This window comes from Cheilinus undulatus, linkage group 19 (assembly GCF_018320785.1).
Source record: "Cheilinus undulatus linkage group 19, ASM1832078v1, whole genome shotgun sequence".
Lineage (NCBI taxonomy): Eukaryota > Metazoa > Chordata > Actinopteri > Labriformes > Labridae > Cheilinus > Cheilinus undulatus.
The window spans coordinates 4,087,810-4,108,720 of record NC_054883.1 but is presented as its reverse complement, the minus strand read 5'-3'; the positions used below and the strand labels follow the sequence as shown (position 1 = coordinate 4,108,720).

General features: G+C 39.1%; 1 protein-coding gene across 1 annotated transcript in view; it reads left to right on the top strand.

Moving 5' to 3' along the window:
• Positions 1–8,080, top strand: part of kcnb2b (potassium voltage-gated channel subfamily B member 2b) — a 167,444-nt gene extending 159,364 nt beyond the window's left edge. The window contains exon 3 of the mRNA XM_041814209.1: positions 1,984–8,080. Coding sequence (XP_041670143.1) covers positions 1,984–3,954 — 1,971 coding nt within the window. The 3' untranslated portion in view covers positions 3,955–8,080. The remainder of the gene's footprint in view (positions 1–1,983) is intronic.
• Positions 8,081–20,911: the final 12,831 nt, after the last annotated feature.

Below are 20,911 nucleotides of genomic sequence, written 5' to 3'. Positions count from 1 at the left end.
ATCAAAGTCTATCAGTCAAAGACAGACTTCAGTGAATCTATTCTGTTTGCACCAAATTTCAGATATTCTTCTTTTCTTCCAGTTTTTCAGATCAGTTACAGATAATTCCTTTTGTATCAGAAACAACTCAGCAATACTGTGGAAAAAGAGAAACAGTTCTACAATGATGCTTCTCAGTAACCCATCAGAAATGATGTCTTACTTTTTTAATTCAAGAATTTTAAGGTTGGTTTATTATAAGTTGTGGCTCAAAGACAGTTTGACCAGCTTCTCTCATACACCATAAAAACTACCCACAGAATCTACGCAGTAAACTGAGGTTACACTTTGCCCTCAGTTGTACTGAGTAGGTTTTACTCATTATTTTGAGTAACTGGTGCCCAAATTCAACAACAATGGACTTCAATAAATTGAGCAAATTTTTACTTAAAATTTCTAATGATTTTTTTTACAGCATACAACTTCATAAAAATGAGTAATATTTAAATTTAAGACAAACAATATTTCATCTGATGCATTTTTTTTATTGGTTTTTCACAATTATTTGGACACTTTTCCACCCAAACAAGGTACAGCCATGGTATTGGTGCAAGCTTGAGTGGCTCAGTGCAAGACAGAGACAGACATGTGAATTCTGAACTCGGGAGAGCTCTGCAATAGACTCTATGCACACATCACTTTAGCCACTCACAAACTTTGGTTGGAAGATTGAACACAGAACAGAGCGGTGTATGATGGCAGATTCATTGTGGTTTACTGCAGTTTACCCGCTGTTTGCAGGACTTAACTGAGGACAGAATTAAATTTAACTCAAGATGTACATTGTGGCACAAAGCAACGATGTCCAGAGGTGCTTTTCAGCATCTTTGAAACTTAATTTTATCACGTTTGGACGCCATTATGATGAAGAGTAACCACAAATGACAATCAAGGTTCTGTTTTGGTGTAACACGTATCATTGGGCGGAAGTTGTCAGGCAGCCTAATTTTTCACTGGAAATACGTCACACATTGCCGTGCATAAGGCCCGTTGAGTTTAGCACTCAAGTTGGAAGTAGTTACACCATAACAAGCAGAAAGTCACTAACTGGGCGGGTAACTTCACCCATGGTGCAACAGTGTTTACCATAAAACACAACAGCAGGAACATGTGCTAAAGAATCCTAACAGTCATTACTGCCTGTCAGACAGCATCAGAACACATTCAAACACAGTTTCCTCTGAATTTTAGTCCAAAAAAGACAATGTTCAAAGCTATGATGGGTACAGTTTTTCATCCAGGACCAAGCAGTACCCATATTTGGAATAAAAGACCAGCTAACGAATGGGAAATTGTCAACTTTTGATAAAATAATCACTTGAATTATTTTAAAGAGAGTCTTTAAGCGCCCAGTGAATGAAAGAGTTTCTGAAGTTTTTTCAGTTAGAAGTAACATCCATTAACGGTGGCGCATTGTTGGTGTGGTAGCATCCCCCCACTCAACGTGGATGCTGTAGACACCGGTCATTACTTTGACAATCTTTTTGACAACAGCATCCTAAAGTTTGGTGGTAAATGCTGGTTCCCTAAAACAACACCAAAGTGCTAAATTTAAAGGATCCAAACACCATGCTCAGTGTTGTGCCAATTAATCCATCAACAGCCTCAGGAAAAGAAAAGGCAATGACATATCTTGCAGTACATACCCAGTGTTTCTGGGCAGAGTTTATTGGGTATATTTTATTTATAGGTCATGTAAATAACATAAACCCGCTGTAATAAAGCTATATTTCTTACTTAAATTCTATTAATGAATTTACTACCAACCACAGCTCATTTTTTATGGTGTCGTATGCACAAACCACTTGGCTGCCATCAATGAAAGATGTTTTTTAATCTAAATTTTACCAGTAGTAACAATAATGCTGAACGCCTTTTGACACGAACAGTAAATTTCTTGGAATCAAACTAACCTTTGTGTTTTTCTCTCTGCTCTTTTTCCAGATTCTGGCCATCATCTCAATCCTGTTTATCGTCCTCTCCACCATCGCTCTGTCTCTCAACACCTTACCAGAGCTCCAGGTCACGGATGAGTTTGGCCAAGCCAATGACAACCCCCAGCTGGCCCACGTGGAGGCCGTGTGCATCGCCTGGTTCACTATGGAGTACCTCCTTCGCTTCCTCTCATCTCCGAATAAGTGGAAGTTCTTCAAAGGCCCGCTGAATGTGATTGACTTGTTGGCCATTCTGCCCTACTATGTCACCATCTTCCTAACGGAGTCCAACAAGAGTGTACTTCAGTTCCAGAATGTGCGCCGTGTGGTACAGATTTTCAGGATCATGAGAATACTGAGGATCCTGAAGTTGGCCAGGCACTCCACAGGGCTCCAGTCTTTAGGCTTTACTTTGAGAAGGAGCTACAATGAACTGGGACTGCTTATCTTATTTCTCGCCATGGGCATCATGATATTTTCCAGCTTGGTTTTCTTTGCTGAGAAAGATGAAGATGCCACTAAATTCACAAGTATCCCTGCCTCATTCTGGTGGGCAACCATTACAATGACAACAGTGGGCTATGGGGACATTTACCCGCAGACTTTACTTGGGAAAATTGTGGGTGGGCTGTGCTGCATCGCAGGAGTGTTGGTCATCGCCCTTCCCATCCCCATCATTGTCAACAACTTCTCTGAGTTCTACAAGGAGCAGAAGAGGCAAGAGAAAGCCATCAAGAGGAGAGAGGCACTGGAGAGAGCCAAGAGGAATGGCAGCATTGTGTCAATGAACTTAAAAGATGCCTTTGCCCGCAGTATGGAACTGATGGATGTGGTGGTAGACAAAGCAGAGGACAAACCCTCTATGGACAACCATCTCTCGCCAAACCGTTGGGGTAGCTTAGGCAAGCACTCCTCAGAGACTAACCTGAAATCTCCGGATAAAAGAAACCAAGAGTCTCTATTGCAAAGCTCCCCTCAACGTATTACTATAAACACCACTGGAAGTCCAACGCGGATAAGCAGGACCCCACAGCACCTTAACGCTCAAAAACTAGAGGAGATGTACAACCAGATGACCAAGTCACAGTCCTTCACCAACCTCAATACTACAAGCTCTATGAGCACCCTGAGCACAACTGTGACCGCCCCTGGTTCACCGAAGAAAACCCACAGCTCTGAATTTACGTTAAGAGAGGAAGTAGAGCTGGAAATGAAGGAGGTTAAAGCTTCCCTGCAAGACAGTTTTGCAAGCTGCTCAAGAAGAAGAAGTTCAGACTCAGGTGAGGCAGAAGCTGGGCCTGGTCAGATAAGACACCCCAAGGCACCGCCGGCTTTAGATCTTAGCCTGCTGAGAACCATTGAAGAACACGGCTCTCCAGGAATCATACAAAAAGATGGCCTCTATGAATCTATCAACCCAGGAGACAGATCGGAGCTCCACATAGAGGAAGGGGAGAGTTTTAACAGTGCTGTGGAGAACATCCAGGGCTCTCCAAGAGAGAATAACCCTCTGGTGAAAGGTATGAAAGCCAACAAAACCTCTGCTGAAGGCCCGCTTACACCGCCCAGCACTACCTCTCCTGGAGATATCAGCTCCAGCATCCTGGAAGACGAATCCCCAGAGGGAGAGACATCACCACTTATTCCAATGGCGGAGGAGCTGTTCCCAATTTCAGAGGAGGAGGCCTCTTCATTGTCTCCTAAGAGGTTGGTTGTGGACACCCCACCTGGTGACGACGATCCGTCCTCTGAGAACCATGACGAGAAGCATCTGATGGAGGTGGCGGGCGCTATAGTAGTGCCCTTGTCTCCAAAAACAGCAGCACAAAATTGCACCCAAGGTGTGGTCGGTGCTGTTGAAGATGCAAAGGCTGACAGCAACCAAAGTGGACACAAAGTGGAGAACCACATGTTTACAAGCGACATCCACCTGATACCTGGGGAAGGCAGTCTCTCTCCGACCTTAGAAACCAGCATGTGACTGACTCTGAGAGAAGCTATGCGGGGACTACAGACCCACTGCAACCTCAGCCTAGGGTGTTGGAGCGCAGGAGGAAACAACAAGGGTGCAGTTGTAGTGACAGAAACTTTTGCATGGCATGACAAGTCCCTTCTACTTGTGTTGTTGTGTATTGCTGAAAAGGAAACTGCAGTGCTTCATGCAGATTTGAGAATGACTTCGGGCTCAAGGTGGAGGCCCTTGAGGGAATTCATCAACTTGTGTGGAAATTTTGGTCCTCCAAATGTACATACTGACAGTCTCCTTTTTCAAGCAAGTGAAGGAAATGCACAGAGGGACTTATCTGTATAAAGCATGCATTTAAAAGACAGATATTTTACGGTGCTTAGTTTGCTGAAAGCACTCCACTGTAAATACTAGGACATCTAAGGCAATGACAATGCACAGGATGGCAAAGGAATACCGTCTCTGAAGGTTCAAACATTTGTAATGTGAAAGGGACTAAGTTTGGGGTTGAATTGAGAGCCCTTAAAGTGGGTGTTGCATTGTAGCGACCTATAAAAAAACATATCATTACCTTCTGTGGAAATGCAAAGTGTTCCCATGATGACCCTGTAATGTTTTTTCGTGTGAAAATTGGTGTAAAAACTGTAACGTTAACATTATTGCTTTTGATTTCCATAACAACTGTTGAACTATCAGTTGAGCATCAAATGTTCAGTCATTGAATTAACAACAATGGGCAAGAAGGACAAAACACCATAATTCCTCTAAATACATGTAGTTGCCAAATACTTACATGACCAGTAAGGACAGGAACTATCAAACACTACCGCAACTAAAGAGAAAATCCATCAAGCGGTCTCAGACGTTAGGGCAAGGTTTAAGATGTTTAGTTCCCTGTTCAGCCTTTGAATTCCATCTGAATCACAAAAATAAACCTTATTTACTCTCCAACATAAGATGTATACATCAAAAGTAGCTTTAAGAATAAAATATGAAATAAGTAGGTCTAGACTGGTTTTAAAAGTTCTACTGTAGGTAAGTGAGATTTCATAAAAGACTATTTAAAATTCAGCACAGTAGTTCTGATCATCAACACACGTATATGCTTTAAACTATTATTATCTACGTTGGTTATTAAAAGGGATAGAATTTCACGAAAAAAGACGATATTCCTTGTGGATCAACGGACCAAATCAAGCACAGCGACAAGCTTTCAAATATCTCAGCAGCATAGTAACATATACAGAGATGACATGTATAATAAGAGTAGTTTTGGTTTCTCTCTTTATGTTTTAAGATTTTTTTAACCTGCATTGTGTTCACTGTCCAATCCTCAGCACCCTGATGTCTTTGTTGAGATTTCTTCCAAACTACTGCAAGTTTTATCCAATCCTGCTGACGAGTTTAAGGCATTTCTTTTGTATATCCGTAGTGTCTTGGAATGTAATTTATTGTGTTTTATTGTGAACAAAACTATTTTCAGTCACACTTAAACCCAAAGGAGATTTTTTTCTTGTCTTCTGTCTCGCTTTTTGTTTTTACACTGACTGAAAATGTCTGTTTTATGTTGCCTTTGATTCCAATTTTACTGCTGGAATATTTCTTTATTATTTCAGCATGACACTTGGCTGAGTGTACTAGAGTTGTGTTTGTGAAAGCCGCACAAACCCGAACGGTACAGAGAGGAAGTAAGTGGGTGAATTCTTTGTCGTTTGTTTTCTTGTTTCATCTTTCTTTTTTCTTAATATTATCATGTCTTTATGTTCTCACAGAGAGGTGTGGAATGTGCAATACCGCATACTGCAAATCTATGCAGGCCAAGAATTGTGGCACTTTATTTTCTGTCTATGGGATTTGTAAGTGTACAGGCAGAAATTACTTGTATTTTTCAAATGTTATATCTTTAATATAAGGCAAAACAGTATTACAACTACCAGAATCTCACTAACAATGCAAATGAGAATTTGAATTTTGCTTTTTCGTATAATAAGGCTGGCATGTGCTGTCATGCCAGATGTTAACGGACCTCTAATTTGGTGGGAATAGGCATCCAAATTGACTACTTTTGGCCTTTTGTATTGCTGTTAGATTTGCATTATAAAAAATCTGACACATCTGTGGGAGATATTAAGATAATCTAATTTCAATGGCCACACACAAAGGATTTTATGTTTTTTGTGAATTAACGTTGAGAATGATTCTATTTTTTCTAAACCAAAATGGAGCACGACCACAATTTCCTGCCATACGGTGGTTGAAATGATGCGTGCCTTTTCATAACACTGCAGTTTATGAGAAGGTAGCGAGTCATTTTGCTTTGTTCATATAGCACTGTACAGAAAAAATTCTAATTTTATAGGAGAAATCAGGTCTTTATGTAATAGATACAAGTAATGTTATTGAGTTCTCAGGTTTTCTATAACTCTCTGATTGGATAGATTCTCTGTTTTTCTTTAACAGCTCAATGTCAACTAGTAACTTCTGTAACTTTTTGAAAGGTGATGTTGTCAAATCCACACTGATGTCTTGGCTCCTGAGTAGGGAGCAGCAATATTTCTCTCTCCTCCTTGGTAATCTGTGTACCACATCCAGTGTCCACCCCCATCAGTGTTCAGTGAGGCAGGAAGCAGCACAAACAGAGGGATAGAATTGAACAGTTAGCGTTTGAAGGCTGGAGAGAAGTGCGTGTGTCTAACTTACTACCGCTGGCTGTATATTAACATGGACAGCCGTTCTCCATCGTCTTCTGTCGCTCAAAAGTGAAGCCAAAGTATCCCTGCAACAGGAACTGGCGTATCTCAATGCTGACATAATGTGGAGTCAGGGTATTACCAGATTGGAGCTGGCAGGCGCCAATCAAAGCACATATTTAACCTAAGGCTTGTCAGACAAACACTCTTGCAAAGACTTGCAAATCAGAATTTTTATTGCATCCTTGTCAACAATGTGCATCCAGGCCTACAGGATAGTTTCTCCTGGCAATCGCAAGTAAAAAGGATGATGTAGAGGGAGAGTCCACAATTTTTTCTTCTTTAATTTCTTCTTTTCAAAGCACAAGACTGCTAGTTTCACACATCTCTGTTATAGCTATGATTGACTCCATGACCCACCAACACAACGGCCTTTAAACTCACACACGGTCATAGAGACAGCAGGTAACATCATGCTAGGCTGGGATCACACCTGTAGCGTTGCTAGTCTGTCAGCCAAAAGGAGTAGATTTTTGTTGCGTAGTCTGACATGGTGCTATCGTAGAAGACAAAAAAAGTAATGTAGTCTGATGCGGCCATTACTGACAAATATGAAGGATGCCTCAGGTTGGCACAGCCCAGAGCAGAACACAATCGTGTCTCAGTTTTCTCCCTCCTATCCTCATTTATCCCGCCAGTCAACTAAAGCAGTGGTTCTCAACTGGTCCTGCCTCAGGACCCACCAGTCTGTCCTAGGACAGATCACATCCCATCCCCTCAACAACGTATATTTGGTTAATTGAATATGTTGCACTTTGGAGCATGATTGGACCAAAACACCTAAAATAAAAAAGAAAAGAGATGAAGCTGAAAATTTTATACCCTCTTTCCCTGTCATTATTTGTCAATTTTTGCCAAATTTCCAGAGAACTTGTGAAATTACTTTTTTATTTGTTATTATGGGAAAATAGCCATTTATTGCAAGAAAAGAAGATCAATTTGATGAGATATTGATCATTTAAATTTTCCAAATATCACACTAAAACGGTAAAATAAAAGATGCATGTCCAATAAGGACTTAAGGCGTTTGCCGTCATTTTTTTTTTTAGACACCTAGTCGCAACCCACTAAAAACTGCTCCACGACCCACTTTTGGGTCCTGACCCACCAGTTGAGAACCACTGAACTAAGGCCAAATTTATCAATAAAGCTGTAATCATGACATTGTATCTGCTCTTTTTAATATCAAATATCTATTTTTTAAAATATGCCAAAACATGGGCATTAATGAGTATAACTACGCAACAAAAGAATCCAGGTTTGATATTAAAGGTCACATATTTAACCCCTTTTAAGACAAGTTTATATCGGTCTCAGAGGTCCCCAAAACATGCCTGTGAAGTTTGTTATTGAAAAAAACACTCCAGTATTGGAGTTTTGCATGTCTAATAACCTCTCTGTTTCAGCCCTGCTCAGAGCGAGCTGTTTCTGTGTCTGTGGCTTTAAGTGTTAGGTGTCTGACTCCGCCCCTGACTCCGGCCATCTCAGGAAATGGATCTGGCTCTTCTAATCCTACTCTAAGCTGGCAGCTGAGAGGAGGATCTGGGGAGGAGGGCGGAACTTTTTTCCAAACAAGGAGGACCAACCAAACCAGGGGGCGGGGCTAACTCTCCACATGACATCATGAGGGGAAATTCTGAGAATGGCTTGTTTCGGCACGCATTTTCTGAAAGGGGGAGGTTCATATTTTTGTCAGAAAAGCCATAAAAAGTGTATTTTATATAATATGTGACCTTTAATTTTGAATTTAAAGCTTTAGCCATGCCCTTTCTATTAACCCAAAAGAGGCAGGTTTTATGACATTTTACCGCTGCCAGTCAAATATTTTGGCTTCACTCCTGGGTGGCTGTCACTCCGTCCATGTTAAAATACAGTCTATTCTTACCACAGACAGACAAGCAGGAAGGGAACCCTGATACATCCGATTATTTCCCCATGCTGACACCATTGAGCGCTCCAATCCCTGCAGCTTCAGAGGCTCCAACCCCATGGCATGCCCTCAGGAACAGTAATTAATCGTTCGAAGGATAAGGGAAGGCTAAGAGCGAGGTGCAACTGAGTCCTTCAATGGTAACATGACATCAGTGCTCAGTTTTGGTCCATATTTCCATCTTTCTGTGTACATACTGTAAGTCAAACCTTCATAATTGATCTTTATGTGAAAGCTTATTTTAAATGATTAATGCCTAATTGTAAACAGATTCTCTGGTACTCCTCCAAAGTAAAGTGGGGTTATTGGTGGTTGTTTGGGGGTCTTCATTCGTCTTCTTATTAAAAAGGAAACATGAAAACAATATGTCCTTTTTCTGTACCTGTATGTTCAATTTTCTTCTTCATCCCTTCGTTTTTGAGTAACCACGTCTCTGTGTTAGCCTCAAGTAATCCTTCATTTCGACAGGTAGGGTAGACCAAACAAGGGATTTGGATTGATCAGCTGTATTCCCCTGGGATGATGTTTGTGTGGATACTTACATTAATTCTGTGAGCTGGCAGTAAATGAACTGTGCTCTGTCTTACTGTCTCACAATGGCATTATCATCTGTGATACTGTACAGAGTGGAAGGTTGTGTCTTTATTTTCTCTGAGAGAATGGGTATTGTCCATGTGGCTCATGCGTGCTTACCAAACCCCTGCTCCCTAAAATGCATAAAGCATCTTTTCTCCTTATTTTCTTTATGTATTCTGCCTCCAACATTTTTTGTTGAATTGTTTTTTTCTTTTCAGTTTTTGGAGAACATAATCATTAGACACATTCTGAGCTACAGACTGTTTCTGTACAAAGCATCATCTTTGTATGCATGTAGTAGACCGAACAATTATGTGACCACAGAACACTTTGTTATGGTACATGTATGTCAACATTTCTGTAGAGCATTGTTCCCCATTACGTCTATTAGCATATGCAGAATAACAAATAAATGTGTATATAACTATTGCGTCTCCGTTTCTGCTGTTTTAAGGGTTAGTCTGCAGATTCTGCATTTAAGGATCATATACAGTCATGGATGAAAGTATTGGCACCCCTGGAACTTTCCAGAAAATACACCATTTCTCCCAGAAATTGCTGCAATTACAAATGTTTTTGGTATACAAGTTTATTTCATTAATGTACATTGGAACAGCAGAAGAAAAAAGCCAAAATTGGCATAATTTGACATAAAACTCAAAAAATGGGCCGGACAAAATTGTTGGCACCCTCAACTTAAAGGCAGACTATGCGATTCTTTTTCCACTAGGTGTCGTAGGAGAGCAAAGCCTTGAAAATGTAAACAAAGAGGAGTTTTTGACACACCTCCGCCACTTTGAAGCCTCCCCCTTTAGCCACTTAAGCTTCTGTTGATCCTAAACACTGATCATATACAAGTTTATATGTAACGTTCAAGGCAACCTTTACTGCTAATATCTTTTTTCAGTTGCAGGAAACCATTTCACGAGCTCTTCTTATCCTGGTCGGTTATGTTATAGCATCAATTAAACATGAAAACATCAGCTTCAAACAAGACTTGGGTGATTTGAGATAAACATATTTTGAGACACTACCTGATTTGCGTAGAGCTACCTCCGTCTGCAACCTCCATTTATTTGCAGCAGGCTAACATTAGCACGCCTAGCTTCCATTCATTTTTATCCCACATTTATTTCAGCCACGCTATCACACTCAGCTTAAATGTCAAACCATAAGAATAGTGCTGTGTCAATAAATCAACACTGGACAAATGTTGAGACAATGCGCACGATGAATGAAAAGATGTAGCCTACTTACGCATCCACGAGAAGCAAAGCCAGTTCTGAGTCATGCGAGAGCTTTTTAGCATCGCGTAGGGCTCACCACCGAGGAAAAGCAAGTCCGATATTAACTCTAGTTTTTCCTTTCACTTTGTCAGAGGGTTTCCTAGACAAATGTCGAGGCTTTTTAGGTGGAGGGGAAGCCGATGGCGGACCTTCGGTCGGCCGTTTCGGTTTGGACTCTGCCTTTTACACTCCTCTCAGCTGTTTGGGTGAAACGTTTACCTGCAACAGCACTGCTGCCCCTGGGGGCGCATCTAGGAGGAGAGGGGCGTGTGCCAGAGGAGAAGGTTACCACCCCAATCCGGTCCGGACAGAGTTATAAACATCCCATATAAACAAAACTGCAGGGTGCCTAAGTTTTAATTCAGTGTGTTGATACTGTACTCAGAAAAACATTTACATAGCATATGTTTGATTTTTGTTTTTTTGTCGGATATTCTACCTTTAATATTTGGTTGCACACCCTTGAGGAAAAATAACTGAAACCAATCTCTTCCTATAACCATCAACAAGCTTCTTACACCTCTCAACTGGAATTTTGGACCACTCTTCTTCTGCAAACTGCTCCAGGTCTCTCAGATTTGAAGGGTGCCTTCTTGCAACAGCAGTTTTGAGATCTCTCCATAGGTGTTCAATGGGATTTAGATCTGGACTCATTACTGGCCACTTCAGAACTGTCCAGCGCTTTGTCTCCAACCATTTCTTGGTGTTTTTTGAGGTATGTTTGGGGTCATTGTCCTGCTGGAACACCCATGACCTCTGACCCAGACCCAGCTTTCTGACACTAGGCCCTACATTGCGGCCCAAAATCTTTTGATAGTCTCCAGATTTCATGATTCCTTGCACACAGTCAAGGCACCCAGTGCCAGAGGCAACAAAACAAGCCCAAAACATCTTTGAACCTCCACCATGTTTGACTGTAGGTACTGTGGTCTTTTCTTTGTAGGCCTCATTCTGTTTCCTGTAAACAGTAGAATGAAGTGCTTTTCCAAAAAGCTCTACCTTAGTCTCATCTGTCCACAAAATGTTCTCCTAGATGGATTGAAGCTTACTAAGGTACATTTTGCAAACTCCAGTCTGGCTTTTTTATGTCTCTTTGTCAGCAGTAGAGTTCTCCTCAGTCTCCTGTCATAGCGCTTCATCTCATTCAGATGACCACGTATGGTCCGAGCTTTTGCACCCTGAGTCTGCAGGACAGCCTGAATTTGTGTGGAAGTTGACTGAGGATGTTTATCCACCATTCCAACTATCCTGCGTTGCATTCTTTTGTCAATTTTTCTCTTCCATCCACCTCCAGGGAGATTAGCCACAGTTCCATGGTTTATAAACGTCTTGATTATATTACGCACAGTGGACAAAGGAATTTCAAGATCTCTGGAGATGGTCTTGTAACTTTGAGATTGTTCATATTTTTAAATAGTGGTAAAGCGGAGTTAAAATGTGGCGGAAATTTCTTTAAATTGGCAAAACTTGGTTAACTGAGAAAGAAAAGTAGGCATATACTGGCAGACATTGGTCAAACTAGCAAAAATGGGCATATCAAATGGTAAAATGGGAAAAAAATGGGTGTAAAGTGGTTAAGAATGGTTAATAGCAGCAATAATGGGTCAACAGAGGCAACATTAAGCTTAAGTGGCAAGAACAGGCAGAAAAAAAGTGGTAAAAAGAGTTTAAAACTCACAAAAATAGTGTTAAATGATAAATGTGTTAAAATTGGTGGGGAAAAAATGATGTAAAAGGGTAAAATTTTGACACAATTGGTGTAAATTGGCAACAGTGTGATTTTAGAAAATATTCCTAGTTTTTATAGGGCAACTGGGGACCCCCTCTCAGTGTCTCGCAACCCCCAAGGGGGTCCCAACCCCAAGGTTGAGAACCACTGATATAGATGATGCACTCATTAAAATTGATGTTGCTTTCGTAGAAAAATGCATGCAGACAGCGCTGCCTTCTGCATTGAACGGTTGATTAATTATATAATACGAGAGGAATATATTTTCCATCTCAGCAGATGCAATTAACGGATTAGCAAATTTCTCTTGTGTGCTGCCAACGAACAGTGACACTCATCATATACAAAAATAGAGGGCACCCAAACTCTGAACAAAAATGCAGATTTGTCTCTTCAATGCATCGTATCACTGAGGATGAATGACGCTGCAGATCATCTGTTATGATGCGAGGGATGATAATCAAAGAAGTCTGAAGAGTTTGGCAAGCTAGTCTGCCCTCTTTTACTTAATTTGAAAGACATCGGCAGAAGAAAAAACTTGTGAAGAAGGCAATGTCTGACCTTTTTTAATATGTTTTTTTTCCCCTTTTAAATAATTCAGACTGAAGCTTTGCAGAAGAGGAATATCTGTAGGAATCTGTCATATCTGTCATTTGGGTTTCATATTAATGAAAGAGTTAAATAAAATAAGTTCATTTAATTTCATGGGCCTGGACAGGCTTTAATCCCAGACTCAGTGTGTGATCCAATAACAGTGCTGGGGGAGGGGGTCTTGTGATTTTTGAGGTTACAGCTAAAACCATATTATCACTGTAGGAGAGCAGCAGCAGGTTTCACAAAAAAAAGGAACTGAGTGCAACATGTAAGCACTATAAATTTGATGCTGCAGAATTAAACAGAATTAATAATATCAGAAGTGCAGGAAAATAACCTCCATCATGCCAGCAAAAGCATCTGTAATTGCATTAACCTCAGCTGTGGCCCTAACACTGCCTAACCTGAATATAGAGAGGCATATTCATCCAGCATATGGGAGGGTGATGTGATGTGTTTTTGTTTTTAATTCCAAGTGTCAAACTCTGAATTTATTCAACTAATTAACCCCCTTTTTTAAAACCTAAATCTAGGGCTGTCCCTATCGCAGGGCTGGGCAATTAATCGAAAATTAGATTGAATCACAATATGGCGTGCTGCAATTTACAAATCGCAAAAGGTGCAATATTTCTTTGAACTGAAATTTGTGTTAAAATATCAGATTAAAACTTTTTCTGTTGTTCCAGCAGAGATGTTATACATTACATATCATGCAATCATTCAAGTGCCATCATTTTAGAATAGTCTACTGGTTTTTTAACAGGATTTTCTTTCCATTTTCCTCTCCAACCCCCCCCCCCCCCCAAAAAAAAAAGAAATCTTTGGATAATCATCAAGTCTTTTAGTGAGGCTTTATCATTCCCCCCAGATTCCATGTAAATTCATGCCCATTTTCAAGCAAATTCCCCAAATATCAAAAAACATTTACCTTAAATTTTGTTGCAAATTCTGAAAAAAATTACATATGCGCAGACCAAAAATCCATGGAAAAGATTAAATCATCCAAACGTCAGAATAAATTACCTTAAATTTCTATGAAAATGACCAAAAAATTCTAAAAATAACCTCTACCTCCAAATTCCTGGTTCCCAAAAAGTTACAAATAAATGTCCCAATTTCCCATGAAAATGCCTCAAAACAATCGACCAAATTCTTCCAATGAAACTCTCCAAAATTAACAACATATCCTTTTAATTTTATGAAAATGCTTGATAATTTCCTAGCAATTTCCCCAAAATATCCAAATAGCAATGTATCCCAGCATTTCAAGCAAGTTACTTCTATTTAAATGGATATTTGGGACAAAAAAAATGTAAAAAACTTCTAATAGCAGAAATTATTACTTTGTTGTAGGAAAGCCAACATGAAATGTCCTCATTATGTGCATGCTGGTTCTTAGGAGTTTAAATATGAGAATGACAAAAACCCTCCAGTGCAAAAATTCATTCAAAATCAAAATGCAATATTTTTAAAGAATTGTTCAGCCCTTGTTTAGGAATAAAGAAATCTATGGAATAATCACGTAACGAATCACAATAGCATTATTGGAGGGGAAAAATTGCAAATAGATTATTTTCCAAAATCATTCAGCCCTACCCTATCAATTATTTTACTATTGATTAATCTGCCGATTACTTCCTCGATTAGCTGCCTAATCTAGATTGTTTTGGGGTGAGTAGGCTGAGGGCTTTAGTTATTAATCTGGCAACAAACTTTGCAAATAACTTTCAAAAGTTTGTCACTTATATTTATATTTTTTCATTCATTTCCTTAACACAAATATGTATGACATTTATGCAAAGTACTGACTGTGGACAGCTCAGCAGACATCTGAGGCGTGGAAGGATTTGGACTCCCACGAATAGAAAAATCCTCTAAGGTGCTTCTTCTTATCCTGAAAAAATACACACAAAAAGCATATGGAAATAAATTTAACAGTCATAATCTTTAAATAAGCATCATCTCTTTATCACAACTGCTAGACATACATGTACAAATAATCTTAGAAATAATAAACAAAAATAAATGGATAAAAAAATGCTATATGTAGTCTAAATATAACTTAAAAACAACCTTCCCTTAGATTCCCTTTAAGATAAATAAAAACATTTTCTTATCAGATATGAGAGTGATTATTTTTACCTTAAAAATGATTTAATTTGTGCACATTTTTTAACAGACTTGTTTAAACACCTGGATATATTTTTACAACAGTTTGAAGTGAAGAAAACAACAGAAAGAAATTAATGATTGTTAAAAACACTCAAAGGCTAAAAAAAAGTCGCCCTAGCTCTATCTATAAATCCAGACATATAAAAGCTCATGCAGTGTGCAAATCAAGTTTTTAAAAGTTCTAACTTCATTAAAAAAAAAAAGTCATGCAAATCTCCTCAATAAAGAAAAAACAACAGATATCATTTTTGTCTTGAACGTTCATAAGTTTTATCAAAAATATTTGTCCCAAAAATAGAATCATGCGGTTTCACAGGATTTTGTGATATTTTGGGGGTCAGTTTATCTGAAATACTGAAGGCAAGAGTTGTGTTTAGCCAAAAATTAAAATCAAACATCTCAAAACCTCTAATGAGATATGAGAGAGTTAGCTGTCTTTTTCACTTCTTCTTCAAATCCAATGTTTCTCTGATTTTCGCTGTAGTTCCCTGTCTTTTGATAACAATAACAATTAAAAAATGACTTTTTCTGTTTTACACAGTAGCTCTGTGTTACCATGTTACTGTAGGTACACTGTTAGACTGAAGGATGTTCCAATACCATTTTTTCCTTCCCGATACGATTCTGATACCAAGGTGTTGGGTATCGGCTGATTCCAAGATCAGATACCAGTGTGAACTTTCTGGACTGACTGCACAGACTACCAAATTATTTCAGACCTATATTTGACTCAGAACGTGGCTCAGATTCAGAATGTACAACATCTCTGTGGCCCTAAAGTTGTTTTTCTGATGATTATTGAGTTTTAATCCTAAATATTAAAATAACAATAATAAAGGGGGCTAGGTCACAGGCTCTATCTCTATATATTGTGCTCTATCTGGGTAGCATGACGTGATTATAGAACGGCCTGCTATTGGCTCACAGTCCTCACAAAGGGAAAACAATATGGCAGTTAGCATTCGAGCTAGCTGTAATAAACGATCGTAATTCAATTAAAATTGATAAAAGAAAAAAAAAAGGTGTTCAATGTCGCTTTTACTGGCGTGGATTTATTCATTGAAGTCTCCAAAAGTCCCATCAGTTCCAGGCTCGCTGAAAATGCTGCCGCAAGGGATTCAAAGGCATCAATAGCGTCAATGGGATAGCACAATGGCGAGCTTCAAGAGGAAAGCAAGTAACAGTCACATTCAGAGAAAACCTGTCACACAGACACCAGTCTTTGCTGCTGCAGTGGGTTCTTTGGTTCTTCTTCACTGCTCTAAAAATGGTAGCTCATGCATGCAGTGCTTTCCAGCAGCTAAGAAGAATTGATTTCCAGTTTATAGCGCTAACAGTTAGCATGGCTAAATGAAGCAAAATATAAAGCTAAACCAAACGGTATCAGTTCGGTACATAAACTCGTGTACTCTCCTATACCAATACCTGCATTTTAAGCAGTATCAGACGTATCTCTGATACTGGGATCATAATTGGAACAACTCTGCACTAAATCGTCACCATGACTGGTTTTCCTCATCATCATCATGATTTTTTTTTATCACACCACATGAAAACAGACATGTAGGCCCCTTCATAAGCTCCTGACACACATGTAAAGGGTCCAACTGAAATAGGTTTTTGGGGGCTGCCACAGATACTGGCACTGATATTAGGGAATAAAAAATTCCAATTACCAGTTTGGTTAGTGCATAACTATAGTTAATCCCTGAACTATAGTTCAAATATGTGCTATAAAGATATAAATTCAAGGCAGAACATTTTACTATTTTCAAATACTTAAATTGTCAAAAAATAACCATCGTGAACAAAATGCAGTGCAAAAATGCAGTAATCTTTGGGAAACAGAGATGTTACTGGTTGCACAGATGTGTCTAATGAAGTGGTCCGTGAAGATTTGATCATTATTTCCAAGTAACAGTTAAGTGTATAAACACTGTCATAAAAATCACTGGTAAAGTCTGATTCTGATGTTCTCTAAACAAGCATTCACATTTTCTCTTCTCGATCTTTCTGATCCTTAAATCCTTATTAAAACTTAAACTACGGTACGGTTCCGATTCCCGGTACCTGTGAACCGATACTGGTACAAAACGGTGCCCATTTTCAGTACTTTTGAGTGTGAATAATATGCAATAATAAATGTTATATACCCTCAAAACGTATGAATTTTAGGTATTTATGTCTCAATATCAAAACACTATCAAATAAATCAATACAACATCGTACACCGTTTGTAATGTAACATCACAAGTGTTTTTAAGAAATTACTCCAGCATGGAAAACCTAAACTACTGTAACTACCCAGTGGTTTTCTTTAGATTGCACAAATGAAAACCCAGCCCACTACCTCCTATTCCTCTGATTTCCCCTCTTGGAAAAATGTGTGTTGGGGTCCAAGGAGAGAGAATAAGTTTAAAACTAATGAATAATAGAGTATGGAGTCAAAATAACTAAGGAAATAAGTAAAGGTATAAAATTTTACCAATTAAAGTATTACAAATGAAAATACTACTTCCTATACCATGACCTACATGTACTGCACATCTTCTTTCCTCATGCAGTTCTTTTTCCAACAGAACTAAGATGTCATCTTTACCTAGTTAGAGCAGAGTCTGCTCCTCACTCATCAATGATTGATGCAGCCGTCCAGGCAGAAGCATAAATGTCACACACCTGAACCGTGCACACTGTTCGGGTCTGTTACGTTCTATTTGTATTAACTGCAAAAAATTGATAGAAAGTGGCAAAATGTTTCATGCTGCCGTGAAAATAAGCAGTGAGGACGAGCCTGTGGCTCTGTCACTCCTTCAAAATCACTCTGGATCCATCCTGACAGACGCTTCATTCAGCACCAGCTGTGCCACGTTAGAGAGATGGAGAGCAACTTTTAGGACGCAATCACACTAGGCAATCTGTGCTGTGCCATAATCCAGTGTCTGTTAGGTGACTGAGCGGACAAATGTATCCCTTTACCTAGTATATTTCCATGATTGATATCCACATGATTAACGGAAAATCACGGTGTTTGAGGGGGGAAACGGGCAGGAAGCAGCAGGAGACGATCTGAATCATCAATCATCACACTGCTTCCTCAGATTAGAAGTTTTGCCGTGGTGAACCCTTTAAGCTTCATGTCACAGATATTGCAGCATAATCTGCATCGTATTTTGAAAAGTGGAGCGCTACCATTGACCGCTTCCTATCAGCCATGCTTGTTTTATTGAATCGGTTAGCTGCTACCGACGTCATTACTCTCGTCTGTCCAATACCGCGTTTGCGTCCGACATGGAAAATTGATTACTCTTCCACTCTCTCACAGTCACGAGGATGCGTTATGGTAAACATGATACCGTTTGATTTTACGTGAATTGGTACTCAGGAGTACCGACAGAATCCAGTCAGTACCTATACGAGAACCGAATACAGTACCCATCCCTAGGCTCCGCTGATCATAACTCTGTCATTGCTCTGGCTGCCAGATAAGACCAAAAAAGACCAAAATATATGAGAATGACATAAAAAATTATAACTCCACCTCTGACATACTGCCACCTACTGTTGAGGGGCAATACTACCTCATTAACAAAGTGCACAATGCTGCTACTTCATCAATCTCTATTCGGTTTGCAATATGAGCCAAAATCATCACAATTAGATATTTTTCAAAACTGTTCAGCTCTAGTTTTATCTAAAATTGTGTTGGTTATAATATAGAACAATTTATTGCTTGTGTTTGTTGAAAAAAATACATAATATAAGGATCATAAGAAAATAACCACATATCAAACTGCAGTTGCAATACTGGGGGAAAAATTGCAATTAGAATATTTCCCAAATCATTCAGCCCTAGTCAGGTTGAATACAATTTCTTCTTTTTCTCCCTGGTCCTTTCATTCGTTGGAGTTGTGGATTATTTCTCTGTCTGTACAGTCTTTCAAGACTGTGTACTTTATCATGACAGAAGAAATAGAAAAAATAAAGGCAAAGCTTTTATTATTAATTTAATTTAAATTAATTTAATTTAATTTCTTTCTTTTTTCTTTGAATCATGGCAAACATTTATCACCTCAATGAAAATCTTGTGCTGCTTTGGTCCTCTGTCACCTCCTCAGTGGGTAACTTCTAAGATTAAACCCCTGTTTATGATCTAAAGGCCCAACTCGCTGCCTTGTCTTCACCTTTCACAACTACCAACTGTGAACAAAGTTTCCTTTGGTTTTTCCTGCGTTTTATCTTTTCCAGTCCCATTTTGAGTTTCCTACAGACCTGACTTCTATCTGTTCTTAGGGGCTGGTTACGGTTAGTTGTGGTAGTCATGAAGGAAACTTGTTCATCGGGGTATGGTGGTGGCTTAGGGTTCAAGTATGCCCCTCAGTCTGGATAACCTCTAGAGTCCAGATAAAGGGTACCTTGTGGGCTAATTAATAAAGCTGTGGATGACCCTCCTCCTGTGAGGAGACCTGTCCTACTTCTGAACCACACACAATTTCAGTATCTGTCATTCTGTGACAGATTTTTTGCAATTACAAATCACAACATAAATTGCTCTTTAGCAACTTATTAACACAATATCATGTGTTAGAGTCTGAGGTCCATCAGATCCAGACGTAAGCAGAGACCAGTCCATTAATGGTTCTTCCATGGTTATCCAGCAAATGAAAAGGCTTGTAGCGCCCAGATTCACCTTCAGGGTGAGAGCAGGGCTCGTATCATGCCCACCCACAACAGAGATCACATTTTAGATGTAGTAATATCCTATGGCTTGTCAACATCTGTGACCTCTATTGTGGATGTGGGCTTATCGGACCATTTCTGTGTGTTTTTTAATGTCAGTGATTTTAAGCAGCAGGAAATATCAGTGCGTACTGTCAGGAGGCGCTATCTCACTGCTGAAGTGGCTGCAGATTTTATTAACATTTTAACTGATATCCCACCAGATGTTTTACCTTCCTCCTGTGAGCTTATTGTGAACAATTTTAACAGTAAACTTAAGTCAGCACTGGACACAGTGGCACCAATCAAAATTAAAAATGTCGCAACAAACCCAACACCTCCATGGAGAAACAAAAACATAATTATTTTGAAAAGGAACTGCAGAAAAGCAGAAAGGAGGTGGAGAAAGAACAAGCTGCAAGTTCATTATGATGTATTCCAGGAACAATTAATTATCTACAATAAAGCAGTTAAACATGCAAGAAGGGAACATTTTTCACCATTTTTTAAACACAGACTTGTCATGTGATGATTTTTCAGGCCACTTCAGCAGTGAAATAGATTTTATCAGATCAAACCTTTTACTTTCACAAACTTTTAATTTTAACTCTTCAGAATCTTTGCTTTTAAATGAGGAAACACTGGAGAGCTTTGTCCTAGTTGATGCTGAGATGCTTAAAAAAGTTTTAAACAACTCCAGTCAACTACCTGTCTTTTAGACCCCATCCCAGCATCCCTTTTTAAAACATTTTATGACTCTTTTAAACATGAATGTCTGACCATTTTAAACTACTCTCTTCAGACAGGTGTTTTCCCCTCTGCTTTTAAAACTTCTGTTATTAAACCCCTCCTGAAGAAAAGTAATCTGGATACAGCTGATCATTTTAGACCTGTACCCAATTTGCCGTTTTTAAGTAAAATTTTAGAAAAGATTGTTTTAAACCAGTTAAATGGTTTTATCAATTACAGAAATATTTATGAAATTTATCAATCCGGTTTTAGAAAAAATCCCAGTACAGAGACTACTCTAGTCAAAATTGGTAATGACCTCAGGTCCAACATGGATAAGAACTTACCATCTGTTTTAGTTTTATTGGACCTGAGTGCAGCTTTTGATACAGTCGACCATGACATTCTTTAAAACAGACTTCGAGATTTTATTGGCATCTCTGGCACTGTTTTTACCTGGTTTAAATCTTATCTTAGCGACAGAAAGTTT